The 18,766-nt window shown below is 44.3% G+C and overlaps 1 protein-coding gene across 3 annotated transcripts; it reads right to left on the bottom strand.

Moving 5' to 3' along the window:
• Positions 435–17,302, bottom strand: IL22RA2 (interleukin 22 receptor subunit alpha 2). 3 transcript variants are annotated; one of them, XR_002437213.1, is made up of 6 exons: positions 13,158–17,302; positions 12,140–12,281; positions 11,234–11,412; positions 10,041–10,210; positions 9,246–9,572; positions 435–8,395 (listed from the first exon to the last, which is right to left on the bottom strand). XR_002437213.1 is itself a non-coding variant. In XM_021392571.1 (5 exons), the coding sequence occupies exons 1-5, from the start codon at positions 13,270–13,272 to the stop codon at positions 9,417–9,419; spliced, it is 762 nt and encodes a 253-aa protein (XP_021248246.1). In that variant the 5' UTR covers positions 13,273–17,302; the 3' UTR covers positions 435–9,416. The 3 variants fall into 3 exon arrangements, 2 of the variants coding, with proteins under 2 accessions (XP_021248246.1, XP_021248247.1); XM_021392571.1 differs by having other exon boundaries at positions 435–9,572; XM_021392572.1 differs by having other exon boundaries at positions 435–9,572; positions 15,975–17,301.

Here is an 18,766-nt window from a genome sequence, read left to right as displayed (position 1 = left end):
TACAGAACTTGCTTAGCCGATGTAGTTTCCAAATCTGACATTTCACCATTGTTTTCATTTTGGTTGGAAACATGGGCGATAGCCATAATAAAAGTAGCAGTGCAGCTTGTGGTAATGGAAGTAACTCAGGCACTGCATTGCTACTGTGTTGCCACAACATGTCAGTATAATCCCATGTATAGTTCGGACAGACTGTACTCTTCATGATCCCCTGGTTTACATGGAAAATGTTCACTTGGGATTTGGGATTGTACTGTTCCTCTCAGTTTTGTTTTTCCAACTATGGGCGAATAGTTGTGCACCTCTCCCAAGAATATAAGAACAAATTTGTTTCAAGAACAACAACAAAAACTACGTGAATTTGATTTGTTCTCTTTTTATGTTTTTATTTAAACAAATAAAGGAAGAAGAATAAACATTTATTAAAGCCTGAGTTCTCAAATGTACTTTTCATGCACAGCTCATGCCAAACTATACAAGCTTACAGAGTATGAAGAAACTATACGTGTCTGTGGTTTGAGGTTTGTTTTTTTTCTTCTATTTTAGAAACAGAAATTATCTTTTTCCAAGCACTTTGAATTTCTCTATGGCAGTGAAACATTCACATCTGGTGTTTTTATGCAGATCATGGCTAAGATGCTTCTCTAAGCAAGTGAATGCAGATGGTCTGCTTCATGGCACGAAGCTGGCCATCGGATTGTGAAAGCCCAGTCAGACTTTGGTAGAGCCTAGAGCAAGGGGAGAGTGCTCTACTTGTGCTCAGCAGTAGCTGTGACACCAGCCCAAACTTGTAGTCTTCTACATGCATTACATGCAGTACCACTGACTGGTGCCTGCTCAGTCCTTACCCAGAAGCTGTTTTTACTACATAAGTAAATTCCTTTTGGGGTTAAGTATGCAGCCCTGAGTAATGATAGCCAACGCAAGATGGTGAAAAGGGAAGAGTGAATCTCTTTCTCTTTTGTTCTCCTTGGACCCTAAGAAAGTATAAATAGCTCTGGGAAATTCTATGTTCCACATCACAAGGGTATCCTATATTTTTTTCTACCTCAGTTTTAGAACTGAATTTTTTCTCCCTTTCTTATACTGATACATAAACGTGTATGTATTTTGTCCCACTGTCTGGTCAATCTTCAGCTTGCTAGAGTCATGAAATTCATTAAAAATACTATTAGTGACATTTGGATTGTAAACATTAAATATATGGTTTTAATTGTGATTGTTTGTAGAGACGCATCATCTTCTAAGTTATTTACCAGCTAAAATGAAGCATGGAGAGGGGAGTTAATCCTTCGTTCCCCACATGTAAACCTCAGTAAGCTGTCCGAACACCTGTGATTACGTAGCAGAAGATTTTGGGGGCTTTGATTTGATTTTCTTCTTTTCTAGCCAGTGTAGCAGGAATTTGGGAAATGGTGTGTTTCAGGGTGTTATTTGTGGAACTTGCAAGAAATGAACAGAATTCCTGCACCAGAGAAGAGCCTTGACCTGAGGTAGGAAAGACTCTTTGGTTTCACGTCCATATAATGATGACACATCAGTCTGTGTCACTGGAATCACAGGAATATTATTAATAAAAAGCAGAGGATGATCAGAATAATCACAGCATCCCTCTTGCGACAGTAGTCAGTGCAGTGCAATGTCCTCTTTCTTGCTTCCTGCATTCATAGTTATATGTTGCACTCCAGGAAGAGCTATTGAATTATTCTCCTTTCAGAGAAATGGTGTCTCATTGGAAGTGTTCCTAAAGGTTACTTCTGTTTCCAGTAAGAGCTCTGACTAGATGTGTTGAAGACTGACTGGAGCTGTCCTTCTCCAGGAAGTACCGACTTGAAATTGGAAAACTCACAGTCTGGAAAACAAAGGAAATGTTTTTGGCCACAAAGAATAGAAAGTTGCTTTGGCTTTTCACTTGAAGAACATAATGTTTTGAAACGCATTTTAATAAATGTTTTCCCGTCAGTAAAATGCCATGTTTTCATTAGAAGTATTTTTCTGGAAGTGTTTTCATTGATCCTACTGCCATGCAAAGCTGGGGCTTGTGGAAAATCGACTGAAGCTTCTCCACTCTCCAGTTTGCCCTCCCCAGTTCACCTCATTTGCCCACTTCATCCCTTACCATGACTGGCTGTCACTGGACCGTGAGAGGTCATGCTTCTGGCTACAGGGCTTGAGTTCTTGGATGCATAGCTCCTTCCTTGGATCATGGTGACTGCTTAGTTTTAAAATGTTACATTTCCTACTTTGTCTGGAAGTAGCTGGATAATTTTTGCGACAATGGTCAGTCATGGCAAAATAAACAATATAGTGTTCCTTTTGATGACTATTGGTAATATAATTTGGTGCTTGCAGTTGTTTCTAATATGTTTCTGTTAGTTAAAAGAGGGATAAAATCTTTCCGTAAGCCATTTTTGCCAGCTATATGCCAGCGCATCCCAAGCACTGTATTTGCTCATACTAAAGGTGTGGGAGAGACCCTATGCTGGAGCAGGAATGGAGAGTGGACATGAATTGCAGTAAAGACGAAGTGTTGCAGACTGATTGCAGCCCTCATTGTCTGTTCCCCTTCACCACTTGGGAGGAAGGAGAAGTGGGTGGAGGGAAGTGTTTTTGGTTTGTTTTTAGTTCTCATTGCTCTAGTCTGCAATTAGCAGGCAATAAAGTACATCAGTCTCTCTTATGCTGAGTCTGATTTGCCCCTGACGGTATTTGGTGAGGGATCTCCCTGTCCTTATCTCAGGCCATGAACCCTTTTTCATCATATTGTCTTCCTATATTCTTTTGAGGATGGGGAGTGAGAGAGCAGTGTGGTGGGGCCTAGCTTCTCATTGTTGTGAAATGACCACAAAACTGTATACATATCTTAAATGGCATCTATGCTGAGGTGACTCAGCCCCACTATGTGTCTGGATTTATCTCTTGAACAGCTGCAATGAATAAGCCTTTCCAGTAACTGTAGCTCCTGCTTCCATGGATGAATCTCTCTCTGCAGCTTTTAAAATCTTGATAATGGCTCTTTGGGCTTAAAGATTGGTGTTGAAATACCTCTTTGAGCAGAATACATGAACATCATGTCCCTGTAGGTGTAAGGTTTCTCCTTGGCTGTGCACACTCATAAAAATAGTCTTTCTCTATGCCATTATAACAGTCCTTTTCAAAGGCACAAACTGTTTAGTGTCTGTGCCAGCAGTTGTACCATGTAGCTGCCCAAGTCACTTTGCTTGTATTTTGTAAGCTGGTTGAAATAGCACACATTTTTCCTCTAATGCTGCAACCATTTTTATCCCCAGCCACTTTCTCTGTACACTCTCTCTTCTTACCTTGTATTAGTCATTCTGCTGTTCCCCAGAATCTTTCTCATTCTTCTGCCTAAATCAAGCTTTTACATCTGTTTTTGCCCCACTTGTATGTCTGTCTTTAACTTTGCATTTGGGAACACAATCAGTGATTTTGCAGATCAATTTGAAGTGTGATTTTGAGTCAACTCTATTGTTTTTCTTTTTCTTGATATATTTTAGAACCTTCATTCTTTCCAATATAAAAATTAGGAATATGATTTTAGCCCAGAAATAAGAATTCATCCCCGTCCTATGACAATCGAGTGCTTGTCATTTACCAGGTTTTAGACAAACCCAGTGTCCTCTAACGATGTTAAAAATACTTGGTTATCCATTGTTTCCACATGAAAAACAAGAGCTTAAGGCTGTTTCTTGGAATCGATATTATGTACTGCAAAAAACAAACAAACAAACAAAATTAATAAACAATGCCCCTCTTGTGTCAGAATGACATTGCTCGAAGGACATAAGAACATCAATGCAATGATAATTTAACAATCACTCTTCTTGTGGGTACAACAGTTAGCACAGCAGATGCTCATTGTTACCTCTTCTGTCTAAACATGTCATCCTGTTGGGGTGCATTTTGTCAGTGCCGAGGGTATTTATTTATGTGAATCAGTGTAAGGTATCCTTACGCTCTCTACCTTAGAAAAGACCAACATAATAATAATAAAAAAAATGGTTAGTGAATCTTCAATATTTGCTTCAGGCAAATTCCCTTTCAGGAATTCTCTTTTTGAAATTTTCTTGTAAGCATCAGGGCTCAATATTCCCATTTTTTTTTTCCCATCTCAAGACAAAATTCTGGCAGCAAGGACTGTTTGAGCAGGGCCTTCAGCAAAATCAACTCGTAAGACCTGCAATACAACAGCAAGCTATATCATCACTTGGGGAATTCAATTTTCAAGCTTTTTTCTTCTTGAAAACATTTTATAAAAGAACTTGAAAACAAGCGGCTAAGGATACTGTACATTCGCCAGTGATGAACACCAGTGCCATTTCTTTCCCTGTTTCTCTACAGATGTACTCTTCCTTGGTGTCTTGTGTCCTTTGTGGCAAACTAACTCTCAGGAGTTGGGGCTTTTGTTTTCTTCATGCTTCTTTTTTTACTGGAAGACAGATTTTGCAGGTTAATACCTTCAATCATTGTAGCAAACATCAAAATCCTCAGGGAATCCACAGAAAATCACGTAGTTCGGAGAAATTCACTGTGAGTGGAATGCTTGATAACATCTGATAGATCTGATGCAAAAACCAACGTCATTTCACAATCACACCCCACCCTTGGGCCACGAGAATGGTTCTTACAAGAGATCAAGTCATGCAAGCAAATAACCCCCAAGTTTACATCTGATTACAGCAGATATATGGGCGTGAACAGGGTTGGCCCAGTGCTAGACCATACGATAAACACCAAGGATCATGGCATCATATAAAACTGGGCATTTATATCGTACAGCTGGCTATGCATAATATTCTCCTAATTTATAAGGCTAGAGCATCTGCTCCATTGCTGTTGCTCCATCAGCTTTTCCAGAATTCTGTTACTGAATTCCTAGTAGTCGAATATTGCAGTTGTGTGTGCCAGTGGAACGGGAAGTTGATATCATTTACAGTGGGAGATAAGCTGTTACTCCATCCCACAGATAAGGTAATGTTCAGCATGGTCAGGTAGAAAGGATTGGCCTTGAGGGATGGGCTCCACTTCACACAAAGATCAATAATGGCATACTGTAAAATATGTAATATTTATTTCTTGTTGGCAGGATCTCCAGCTGTGATAGGAGGACATGCCCAGATGAGGCCATTGCGACATGTGCATGTGACTGTAGACATCCCCGGTGATGCAGCAGGCAAGATCTTAGAGAACAGATTGCACAAGTCCTGATTTTGTTCTGCTTCAACTTTCCACTCTATGGAAATGTCATGGCTCTAGCAACCGGCATTTATTTCTGTTTCCCGAATCAGAAGCTGGAATTTGGCACTTTACTGGAAAGTGCCTGGTCTGCTAGCGGCACAAAACTGGGGAAGGGTGTTTTCAGCTGGGCCCTGCAAACTGCTTGCCAGATGTACAAGCTAGCTGGAAATGTCAGCAAATGTAATCTCATGAGCCTTAGGCATGGCCCATGTTAGAAGATGGATCCTGCCAGGTGCCCTCCACAATCAAAGGCTCTGAAAGTATGGCTGGTGAGCCTAGCTCTCTTCAAATGCTGAAAAGGTGCTTCAGGGAATGGCTTGTGGAGGAATTGTTTGAACACTGCTCTCCTCCACCCTACTTAGGCTTCATTGCAGAAGGCCCTCCATAGTTTCCATCAGAGAAGAGCTCAGGAGAGTTCCAGCATGTGCACTGCATGGACAGCCCAGTTCTAGGGATCAAGCCAACAACTTGAAGGCATTCTGCCTTGTGGGCACATGTGCTGAACACCTTGTATGCCAGCTAAGGCTAGCTCTGAGAGGTGAACCCACAGCAGAGACTTCTTTGTACCCATGAGAAGGAAGGGGGAAGAAGGCCAGAATTCACTTTTCCAATTATTTCCAAACTGCCTTGCCTTCAGGAAAGCCCTTCTGTAGTTCAGAGCCTAGGAGAAAGCTCTTCTTCCTTTCCACCTTCACAGAGATATTAACAGCAGTGCAGCATAGGGGACAAGGCATCCAAAATTTTGTTTTTAAAAGCAACAGCATTACCAGCACTATCTAGGTGCTGTGGGTGCAGATCATGCACCTGGTAACTGCTACAGTGAAGTACTTGTCCCTGTATGAGCCCTCTGTACTGCAAACCCAATGAAGCTTGCTGTGGGAACAGGGCACTATTGCTGTTTGTGGAGAAAAATACGGCACTAACCATTTTACCAAACCCTTCCTCATTAAAATTGCATTGCAGAGCAGAGCCAAAAATAAACTCATATTCCAAACAGAAAGAGAAAATTGACTTTTGCAGAACATCATGGGGTTGTTAATAATAAATTATACTGCTGTCAGAATGGAAGCAATTCCTGCAACTCTTGCACCGCTTTCTGTAAGGCTGTGTTGTTGCTAAGGAAGTGAAATCTGGTTAGCAAATATGATAGCACAAGGCTTCTTCAGATTTCTTATTCTTTTTCCCAGTGTATAATTCTGTATAATTGTATCAAATTAAAAAAAAAATTTTGGTTTCCAACTTCTCTGAGTCCACAGGAGTTGGACTAGATGACCTTTAAAGGTCCCTTCCAACTCTAAGGATTCTATGATTCTATAGCATGGCACCTACTATACTCCTAGCCAGGTCTGAACTCTTCAGGCACCTTCTTCTTAATAAAGCCTGAAGATTCAGAGTCCTAAACAGTTTCATGCTCTGCATCTGACACAGGTACAGTATCCAGAGTCTGTTCCCTGACCAGGGTTAGCAGTTGTGACTTTAATAAAACATTGTTTTTGTTTAACAAGGGCAAAATGAGCTGCCCTAGGGCAAGAAGTGAAATCGAGAAAGATCTTGAATTACTGCAAATATTTTTTTCAGGTTGTGATAACTCAAGAGTGGACAAAGTCATCAGTGCTGCAATACATGACATGCTGTTTCCTAACGCTTTACCTGGGCGGTTTTATGGAGGTTCTGCCCAATGAGAGGGATGCAGCAGAGCAGAGCTGGATCCTGCAAGTTGCATGCAGTTCTTGCAGCTTATTGCCAGCTGCTGAGATCTGGAACTTGTAATGGGGTTAGGTATTGTATAGAGGTTTAATTAGTCTCATTACCCAAATAAATGTACCTAAGTTAAGAAACTGTGCAATAGGGGCACAGTAGGAGTAAATAGGGAAGTGCTGAGAAGGAAACCTGATTTTATGGACTAAGTTTGTGGACACTGTTAGATGCCTACAAGAGTGGTCATTCAAACACATCATGTGCTGGAATCAAATGGAGGAAATATTTAATATATGATGTCCTTCTTCATTTTGGTAAAGGCACAAGTGACCAGCATTCACTTAGTTAAGCATGGCCTCATCCCAGATTCCTGCTGCTGGCATCCTGCTTCTGCTGGCATCCTGCTGCTGCTTTCAGCAGTGCTGCTTGTAGGTGAGGTGCTGATGACAAAAAATGAAAAATAATTTGGACGGGGTGTAAGTGAACTCAAGGTCTGTCATTTAGAATGAACTAATCCACCTCAGTACCTGTATCAGTATGCTCAGTATCAGTAAATTAAGGGAAAAGTGGGGAGTGACTATGTAGCATGGAACTCTGTTTACCCAAGGGCTTTCTCTGCTTTCTTATGCCTGCCCCACTCTCACTGCCTCATATAATTCTCGACAGTAGAATGATGTTAAGTATTAAGATTATTATTAGTTACAGATCTTGTAGACCTGGCAAAAAGCACTTTCCCTCTCCATTGGTGGCTTAGTGAATATCTACCCAGACCTTACCTGGGAAAACTTTTCTCTTGTGGGACAAAGATGAAGAGGAGTTGAATCACTGGAAATCACAGGTGATGGCCAGCATTTGTTCATTAACTGTTTAAAATAGAGATCTCTTTCCTTTAACTGTCTGTCATTAACTGAAAGCAAAGATCTTTTCTGTTTCAGTTTACATGATTTCCTGTCTAATTGCATGCTGATTTCACTACCAGAAATGTCATGTTGAGGACACTATGAAGATGTAGCACCGGGCACACGTATTTTAAAGAACTTCTTTTTCACTTTCTTCTACAACCTTTATTATAGAAGAAATAAAGTGTTTGAAACTTCTATTTCATAAGTCATGTTTTAACTCCAAGTTTTAAAATAGAAAACCATAGAAACAATCTTAAAGATATTTTCACAAGTGCTTTTCACAGTTTTTTTATTACAAAACAAGGCTCTTTGGTTTGTAAGCGCAGATAGATACTGTCTTAAATTGTGCTACAGGGCATACAAAGAATCCTTGAGATTTGTATAACATAAAATGATCGTGATGCATTAATTATTTAATGCAGCAAGGTTTAACTTCAAAAGCATCCACATATGCAGTCCAGCCATATTCTAGACGCCAGACGTCAATTTACAGCTGGGCCTGTAACAGGAGGCATCCTCCACCATTATCGCAGGAACTGGGAAGAGAAAGAATTGCTGCTGCAGTGCACGTTTAAGTTGCATGCTATGGAATTCAACTGAAGATGCAATGCATGCCCTCTGCCCGCACCCCTCCTGTACCTCTGTAGGCTGTTCTGCTCTTACCTAAGCTTTCAGCTTTGTACCATACCAGGAAAGCTATTCATCAGTGTGAGGAAATCACCTAGAAACCAGCTCCTTAGCCTTAACTATTGACTCTATCTCAAGAAAAACTATCATTATGCATCACATTCTGAAGCGGAAGAAGGAAAATCTGTTACAGTTGTGCTATAACCAGGAGGCAAACAGAAGCACAGGCTCAAACTCTGAAGATTTCCCTGTTTCCCCCCTTAGAAGGGACCCAAACTTAAGCTTGCTGTGGCCAATGCCACTGATGTCTTACGGTGCTTTGCGCCTTGGCACCTGCAAGGCTGGATGAATAATAAATCTCTTTGCTGAGCGAGTGATACATGAATATAATACAGTGACTGAGGTGAGTAGATAGACTATTCAGACCAGCTAATTGAAATAACTCTTTCATTCCGGCTCATGGAAACTCATGAAATTTGATAAATGATTCATTTTTAAACACATAATGCTTAAATAATGGCCATAAAGAGACAATGGGTACATTTAGATTAAACACACTGGATAAATCCCTGGAGAAGCTGCAGCAGAACTGCTAGTTAACAAAGCTGGAGGCCACTTATTTTCCTGGTTAATAATTGCATGACAGCAGTAAAAACTGTTGAAATAACATTATGCATAACTGTTTGAAGAAAGGGAAGAAGGAGGCATTTCTGAGCACCCCGACAGCATGCAAATAATTATCCACACCATTCTTCTAACCTTCTTGGGTGTATTGTTCCCATCTGGAGTGAAACGAGCCAAGAAGATGCAAGAACTCTGGCAAACGATGCCCTGTGGGACAGCAGTGTTCCTGCCATACGTCGCCTTCTCCTTTTGGTGAGGGGGTGGCTGTCACCTTCCCGCATCATCTCTGGCTCTGGCCCTGCCTGGTCACAGCAACACGGTGCACTGCCTGCTGCTGTTGGCACTGCTGCGGCCCAGCACCGGCACTGATGTTCTAGCTGTGATGCAGTAGCTGACTCCCGGCCTCAGATCTTCTATTTTGATCACCTTGTCTTTTCCTTCATACACCAGCACTCTGTGTTGCTTCAGACAGAGGGAGGAGAAACAGCTGGTCAAGCACATTGCCCTGGCAAGTGTGTCTATGACTAGGTTGGGAAGGATGGAGGGTCCAGAACAACACATAGGTTTGCAGTAAGTCAACAGCATTAGTTATTTATGTGTTGGTTTTGGTGTTGTTTTCTTCTTCTTTTTTTTAAAAAAAAAAAAAAAAGAAAAAAAACACCCCAAATTGCCCTCATTTCCCAACTGTTTCAACCAGGCTTAGATTCTGAAATACTACACCAATGGGAAGGAAGAAAAAGGGGATGAATTACAACCTAGTTCAACCAAATTCAATTCCTGAAAAATAAGCTTATGTTGTGCTTAGATACTTACACAGCCATTTACGCTCTTGCAATCCCAAAGAGCTGTTTCAGATGTAGAAGGGAAGAGTGTGACCATACTCTCTTGGCTTTTCAATGGTAAAGAGTTTATATCTGAATATGCACTTACCTCATCTAGCAAGTTGTTAATTATGAAGACTTGGTACAGGAGATCATAGTAATTTGTCATTGGTATCATGCTTCCTCTCTTCCTTTTGTAAGCCGAACGTGGAGCCTGGAGCTTTAGTATTATGAATTTGTTGCTGTGAACCACCTTTACTGTTGGAGGTCCTATCATAGCTAAGGGTATAAACAAAGCTGTGAGCATGATTATAGCATGGTTATTAATAATGATTCACAGAACAGAATGCTTTGAATTCTCTGCCCTGATTTTTTATCTTCATATTTTTCTGCTGTCTTGAGCCGCAGCAATGTTTGAACTACTTCAGGTATGTCAAGGACACAGCTTCAATCACTCTTCTCAGAACTCGTGCAGCCTGCTTGCTTAAACACAGCTGGGGTTTCACATGGTGCATGCATACCCCTGAAGGCAGTGATTGCCCCACATCTTCTTGGGAGGATGTGGTGCAGGGTAAGGTGAGCTGCTGCTGCAAGGTGCTGCTCTAGCTCAAAGCGTGCAGTCTTGCCTACACAGGACAAGTTAGTTTGCTCTTCAGGGCCATGGAGCGACTTGTGTTTGTGTCTACAATTCAGTTTTGCATTGACCAGAGATGGAAAAAATGGATAGTTCACGGGAGCTTAGTGGTAGGTACACTGACACTGCTCAGTGTTCTAACAGTCCTGCAGTGTCATTGTGCAGTATGGGATTACAGTGACTGGACTAACTAAAACTCTGCGCATATCCTTTCTAAATATACCGCTGTCGGGAAAATACGTGTGAGAAAAACACATCACATACAAGTGAGAAGGCTGTTGGCTATGCAGCTGCCTTCTCTCTCCTCCCCTTTCTCTCTAGCAGAGAACATTTCCTTCTTCACCACACACTGTGCTCAATCCTTCCAGCAGCCCCCAAAACTGCCGTGAATATTTTGTGGAGTTCCATGCCTCGAGGGAGAGGTTGAGTGGAAGGCAGCCAGGCATTTCTGATCCCCTGATTTTAGACAAGGAGCTGCTTGCCTGGAATTGGTTTAAGTGTGGAGAAAATTATTTTATCGCAACACTTCAACTGAGAGCTGTGGACACACAACTTCTTTTGGTACGGTTTTCTAGCTAGAAGGAGATCACTTGTGACAGCAGACTGGGAGCAAAAATGCTGCAGAAAACCCAGCCCCCTGCTCATAGAGCCCATGTGTTTGCACTTACTTTCTCGCCAGGGAGTGAATCTGCTGCTGAGGCTCCAGTCAGAGCGGACACCGTCCGAAGCAGCTTGCACCCTGCCATAGTAGGGCTCTTGGACATCGGAAGTCTCCTCCGTCAGGTCACAGAAACAGCTCTGAATCCCCCAGCACTCTTCTTTGTTTTGCCACTTGCTCTGCCCATACCTGTGGGGAAAGGAGGGGCAATGTGAGCCCTGGCTACTACCAACAAGATCTATACAGATTTGTAACAGTCCGTTTTCACTCAGCCGTGCTAACATGAGTTTTGCTCTCGAAACTAACTCTTTTCTTCATTAGGACGGCAGGGAAGATTCTTTTTGTGTGTGTCCGGAAGCTACAGGTTTCTGTCTTTTCAGAAAGAAACCTGAAGTAGATATGTGGATCACTGGCTCTGTGGGGAGCCACATTTGCAGGTGAGCTGTGATTTTGCCGGCATGTTGGATTGTGGGCAGAGCTGGTTCAGACAGCTCATTTCCCCAAAGGAACCAAAGACACTCATGCTGGGAGCAGGCCTCTCCTGGGGAACAGGTTCCAGCATCGCACCCTGTGGCACAGCGGGCCACCAAACCCCTGACTGTCCTCCCGCAAGGCACCTGGCCTGACAGACCTGCTTGGGACAGGCTGGCGGCACCTGAGGCCCCCCACAAGCCAAGTGCATGTGCCACACTGAGGTGCCGTGAGGGCGTGTGTCACGTTGCTAGATGTGCCTGCCCTCCGCGTCCTTCAGGCTGCTCAGCTGCACTTTACGGGCTTGAGATAAGTGCAGTGAACTGGGAGCAGTGAAGGACGTGGCTGTGCCCCAGGTATCCTTTGGCACCCGAGAGATCCCTCTGGCTTGCCAAGCAGGGATGGGCTGCTGGATGAGGCATGCTGGAGTTCCCCTGGTACTTACACTTTATACTGCACAAAGTAGAGCGTAGCTTCTCCTTCTCCAGCCCTCCCAGGCTGCCAGCGCAGGGTGCTGTTGAAGTTCAGGGAGTGAAACCGTACTTCCCGTGGCTTGATTGCATCTCGATTTTCCAGGGCTAAAATCACTGCAAAAAAGTAAGGAACAGTGACAGCACACGTTTGTTGTAGCAGGCACCTCTGCATTCAGGCACACGCTGCTCACGTGGTTTCAGGCTAGCAGCTGGCAGGGAAGTTACATCTGGGTCTCATGTTCCAAACTTTCCGTGTTGCAGTGACCAGATGTAGAAGTTACAGACCACAGCCGGGATTGTGAAAGGAACAAATCGCGTAGTTGTTTTTTTTTTTATTTATTATTATTTTTCTTTTTCCTAATTGAGTTTACTGCCATGAAAGATGCCCAGCGGACACCCCAGCAGACAAACCCTTCCGATCAGCTCTCAAAGCGTGCAGTACCAGTAGTTAAAGGTGGGTGCTCTGTCCTTCCTATCTCAGACTTAACCTGCAGGGACTTTAGCTGTTTTAATAGTTACCACAGCTGTGTTTGTTGGTTCTTGCCTAATAAAATAGTGTGACATTCACTGCTTTTCCCGTCTGAACTGCTGGAAAAAGCTGCCCGACAGCTTTCAAGATAAGCTGTTTCCAAAGTGAGACAGATACAGGTGACAGAATCAGTTAACACACTCTCTGAAGCATCCAAATTTTAACAAGTTTCTGGATTTTGTGACTCAGCTAACTTCATATGCCTGCAGCTTTATCTGTGGCATATCTCAGAACTAGAGACTCTACAAATTGAACTGAAGCTGGTAACAGAGCTATAAATAAATGCAGCGGGCATCACGCTTGTTTCAGCTGCATTTTGAAAGACAAAATGAGACTAATTTGGAGATGACAGGACTTTTGAAACCAACCTCTGTATCCAGAGACTTCCTGACTTGCCCTGCTTTGTGGGCAGACCCAGCCCCCCTCCCCAGGTAAGAAGAGAATTGAAAGCCTTTACTTACTGCTTATCTTGTCCAGCAGCAGGTGCATCAGAAAGCAGAGGGAGGAAAGCTTGATCCCCCTCATGCTTACGAGAGCAGCTCCATGACTGAGAGCATCTCTTTTCCTCTTGGGCATGTCTTATGAGGAAGTAATTATTAAAATTACTTCCCCATGCTCAGAGATTAAAAAAAAAAGTTGTGGCTTTAGTTTAGCTGAAAAAACATAAGCAATTGTTCTTACTTGGCAGCTGTGATCACTCTGAAGCTTGGAATTAATTATGAAGCAAACCAATGAGAAAAATGTCATTTTTTTCAGGGATTAATTCCCAAATGTCTGGCAATATTGCTTTATCCCAAAAATATGTCACACAAGCTTGCCTCTTTGCTCTGCTAGGATTTTGTTTTTCAGCTTGCCAGTCACTCAGTCCTGCAGAACACAAGAAATCTTGCTGCAGTAACACAAAACACTGATGGGATGTCATGTCGGTGGCCTGTCTTGAGGTCAAACACAAGAGTGGAGGCTGTCAGAGCTCTCAGTGCTGGATGCCATCTAGGAACGTGTCATTGGAGAGACAAGGAGACACGAAACCACCGCAGTGAGAGCTGTGGAGAGATAGCGGGAGGCTGGGGCTGGCTGAGCCCAGCCCACTGGTCAATGTGCCAGTGTGCACTGAACATGCATTGGCGTGCTGCCACACTGTGTGCACCACAGCAACTCAGAGTGCTGTTCCACCAGCGTGCACATCCCATGGCCCCAACCTGGGATGCTGGGCTTGGGATAAAGTGATCTCACTCTGCTTGTAGATGCGTTATTGCCGTGTATGCCAGCCTGCAGGGAGCCAGTTGTTGCCCAATGGAGAGCGCGGCTGTGCTGAGTGCTGGCACACTGGGTATCCCAGCATGAGCCAGGTGCCCTCACATCCTGCACACTCACATCAGTGAGCAAGAAGAGACAGCCCAAATGCTCACAGTGCAGAGCAGCACACAGTAGTGATGCCCACTGATGAATAAATGGCGTGGAAACTGCCTGCTTGCAGAAACAGGTCATCTCTGTCTGCAGAAACAAAAAATCTGCCTAACCCCTCATCTTGGCTTTGGGAAAAGGCAGAAGCAAACACTTCCAGGATGAAAAGAAGTGCAAGTTCTTGTGCAAATTAAGGTGCTTTTTGATCGAAAGGCATTCGGTTACAGTAGGCAAACTAAACACAACCTAATCAAGAATCTGGTCTTGGTGAGTTCAATTGAGCACATGCACATCGTCACGTGAGCACTGAATTTGAAGCAGGCACCTTAAAACTGTAGATGCGTAACTCTGAATAGCTAGTTACTGCAAGATGTGGTTAGCTGAGAAGGAATGCAGAAAAGAAAAAAAAAAAGAAAATCAAGGTAGAAGGTGGAGAGGCAATCTTGGCATTGCCATCTGGGAAGTTATTGTCTATCCATTTCCCAAAAGCATTTTCAAAATTCAATGACTTTTAAGAAATTCCCCCCAACACACACGATTTGTATTTCATCATGTTATACGAGCCCAGTTGCGGGAATAGGGAACTTTTATGAACTGATCAGCAGGCTGAAATGCCATCAAAGTTTAGTCACGCCTGCCACAGGTTGTGTATTTACTTACTTGAATTGTACCAACACACCTTACTAGGACCCAAGTGTGGAGCTTTGCCAGAATCGCTGATGGCAGCGGCACCTCCCATGATGGCAAGACCTCCCAGAGCTGGGATTGGGGGGCTGCAGGATGGGGGGGCCATGCTGGCTTCCCCCGTGGAAGGGGTCTGCCTTCCAAACACAGAAAGGCAACTGCTCACCTCGCTACGGCTAAATGGGGAGAGAAACACCCAAGCCATGGAGAAGGTCGGGGCTTCCCGCACAGCACCAATAGTGCTTGTTCTGTAATTGGGCCTGGCAATGTGACGCAATCTCTTCATGTAATTTCACGATTATTGAAACACCCACTGATAATCCCCGTGCTTTTAGCATCTGTAACATTTTCTTTCTCATGAACTTCAATCGTGTCTCCGCAGAGCTCTGTGCAATAAAAACAGCTACATTCTAGCGAGTGGCAGCTGCACGCACCCACATAGTCATACACATCTTGGGTACAACACATCTATAACACATTTAAATAAATGAGAACAATTAAGAAACAGTATTGCTTATTTTGAATGATACTGATAATGAAATGGTAAATGAAAACGTTCCTTTCCCCAGCAGCATCCACATTAGATACGCTACAGCTGCTGTTTACTTACACTGCAGCATTTGCTTTGACCCAAACCTTTGTGACACAGCAGTTCTGGTGCTTCTGTGAACAGACAGAGCTGAGGTCGCAAGAATTTTTTCCATTCCTGGAATAAAAACCTGTCTAAACACTGGGTAAACAGGCTTCTTTCTCTTGAAGACTGGCTATTGCCACACAGAGGTGAAAGCTGAGTACCTTCTTGCTGGAAGCTGCCTGACTCATCCTGTCTGATAGCAGCACCTTATCGCTTTATTTTCCGCTGGAGCAAGTTGTTCCTGACCATAAGGGGAGAAAATGTGACCCCAGAAAGGCTCCTCCTGCAGCCACCTCTAGCTGCTCTCCGCCACTGGGAACAAATCTGCACATGGGTTTCGTGGGCTCAGATCCATGGAACAACCTCTCTCGGCTGGGGGCTCTGGAGCTCAGCTCATCCAACCCGATGCTCCGAGCTGGGCTGATGGCAGGGTCATCTCACACATAACCACTCCCACTGGGAGCTCTTCCCTCATATATCTAATTGGGATTTCCCTGCTGCAACCCACGACAGTGGCTTTTTGTGTCTGTGCTGCAGGTCTCTGAGCAGAGCCCACCTGTATTTTCTGTAAGTGCCTCATTCATCCAGCTGGCAGCAGCGCTGAGATCCCCTCCTGAGCCGCCTCGCTGCCTCTTCTGGCACAGCAGCAGCAGCCCTTCACTGCCTTAACGGTGACTCTGAAAGTGAATCATAAAAAAAACCAAACAGAAAAAAACCACAGCAACCACCCACAGTCGAGCAACGGGGACTTTTTTTTTCTCAGCCATTCAGGGAAGTGGCATTACATCACAAGAGTAATTACAGAAAAGTTTCTATGGAAGTGAGACTGACTTTCCCTGTACAGCGTGGGTATTCATTGCTTCCCACCCACAGGTATGAACTGTTCACCTCTCGCTGTCAGCGGGCTTGGCTGAACGTTTGGGAGATTACAGTAAAAAATACCAAGTATCGTATCTGCACCTTCCTGGTGGGAAATGTGAACGTGCTGAAAGCTCCCTCTGTAGCAAGTCCTTATTTGCAAAAAAATATTTATTTAACAACGTGTGAGACGCTGCCTTACACCATAACAGTAGTAACCAAAGCCAAAGTTCATTAGGAACTGTAGAGAATGTAAATACAAAAATGGTGCGAAGGCTGTTCTTCAAATGGCAAATGTCTTTGATAAGGCTGACCGTTTCTCTCATTTGCAAAGCCTTACATATTTTTCCTACTGCTAGAGCACTACAGCTGGTTTTAGCACACTGATAAAAGATCTGGGTTTTGTCAGCTTGTGTGTTCCCCGCTGAAGCACCCGCAGGCTAAAGCCTACCAGCAGAGACAGGTGGAGTAGGGCTTTTTGTTTGCTTTGGTTGAAGCAATGTTAGAAGTGTAGGAAGTGTGCCAGGTGATCGCTTGGCTAGCTGAAACCACAGATGAGGCAGGAGAGGCACAGGGCAAACACTGCGCATGCTGCCTTGGTCCACCTACTAGAGCAAAGAGAGGCGGGCTGCAGGCAGGCAGTGCCAGTGCCTGCTCTCTGCTGCAGTGCCAGCAGCAGCTGAGACAATGCCTGAGCCATCAGCTGCGTGGGCAGGAATTACAGAATGGTAAAGGCTGGAAAAGACCTCGAGGATCACCAAGTCCAACTACCAGCCCACCCCCACCATGCCCACTAACCATGTCCCTCAGTGCCACATCTACACCTTTCTCAAGCACCGCCTGGGACCTCCACCACCTCCCTGGGCACCCTGTGCCAGTCACCACTCTTTCAGATAAGGAAGTTTTCTTAAATCCAACTTGAATGGGCTCCCCTGGCACAACTTGAGGCCATTCACTGTCATCCTATCACTGTTACCTGGGAGAAGAGGCTGATCCCCCAGCTCATCACAACCTCTTTTCAGGCAGTTGTAGAGAGCAATAAGGTCTCCCCTGCTCATGCTGGCTGCACTGTTTCTGATACAAGCCAAGATGCTGTTGGCCTTCTTAGCCACGCTGCTGGCTCATGTTCAGCCATTATCAACCAGCATCCCCAGATCCTTTTCCGCTATGCATCTTTCCAGCCATTCTGTCCCAAGCCCGTAGCACTGAGCAGGGTTGTTGTGACCAAAGTGCAGGACACTGCAAGGACCCACGCGACAACTTTTTTGTAGGCTGATTTCAGAACCCTCTGTGCCTTTCAGGCCAGTGGCTCCTTCAATGCACCGTGCTATCAACTGCTGACAGTCACAAAGTGACTTAATTTTGAAGATCAGATGCGCTTAGTTTTGTGAGGTTTCTATTCAGGAAGGAAGCTAGGTCACAGTATGTGTTCACAGTCTTTTCCCTCCTCCCCCCCTGCTTTCTTCATCATGCATACACTGAAAAAAAAAATAAGAAAAGTCAATCCCCTCTCACTCATCTGTTCTGCAACTTAAGGTCTGTAAGCATCCCACCTTCCAGCCTGCAGATCGGCTCTGTGCTCATCCTTTGGCTTCTCACTAGGGGCTCCCCATCAGCTGAAGAGCACACACTAGAGCTGAACTCTTCTAACAATTTTCAGCACCACTGCTCCCAAAACAGCCCTGCCTGTAAGCACGCTGGTTTCACAACTGTCTTTTAAAAGCAAAAACACAGCAACAGTGCCTCGTGTGGGTAAAGGTCCCCATGCACTCCCGAAGCTGTGCAATGAGCTTTTGGGACAGAATCTTTCACACTCAGCAGAACCGGCTTCCACGCTGCCCAGGAGTGTCAGTTTTGAGCCCACTGCACCGTGACCATTTAAGCAGAATGAAGCATCACAGGGTAACCTGTCTGCCTTTGTACCCATTTTTTTTTTTTTAAATCTTGTATGAAATTTACATTCTCAATAATCAGTCACTCAAATCATGTGTGCTTTGTTCCAATTGTATTCAAAAGGACTTTTAGGAAAGGGAAAAAAAACAGCTCCTATCCCATGCTCGAATGAAGGCCAGCCTTCTCCAGTCATCATGAGATGGGGAACAGAGAGAAGTGTAACCTCACTAGTGGGTAGTGGAGAGGCATGGGGAATAAGGACAGGCAGCTGGGAAGAGCGTGGGTGGGAGAAGGGCCTCGTCTGCACCTCTGGTTGCTCCCCTACACCCATCTACTGCTGGACCCAGAAAGATGATAGAGCGAAAAGAATTGCTCTCTACTTTAGATCTAAATGGACTATATACACATTCTGTGGAAGGGTATCTTTGAAGGGGCATAACCTTTCTGAGTCTGTGCTCCTCCAGAGATGTCTGCACAGGAATGAGCTGGGTCAGACCCGGCACTGCCACTCACTGCTCTGCTGCGCGCACACTGCGAGTATCTGACAGCTCCACGATTCGTTCTGCAGAACACAGCAAGCGGGCTAGCAGAGACTAT

The sequence above is a fragment of the Numida meleagris genome, chromosome 3 (genome assembly GCF_002078875.1).
Source record: "Numida meleagris isolate 19003 breed g44 Domestic line chromosome 3, NumMel1.0, whole genome shotgun sequence".
In the NCBI taxonomy this organism is placed as follows: domain Eukaryota; kingdom Metazoa; phylum Chordata; class Aves; order Galliformes; family Numididae; genus Numida; species Numida meleagris.
This window is presented reverse-complemented; position numbering and strand designations above follow the sequence as displayed.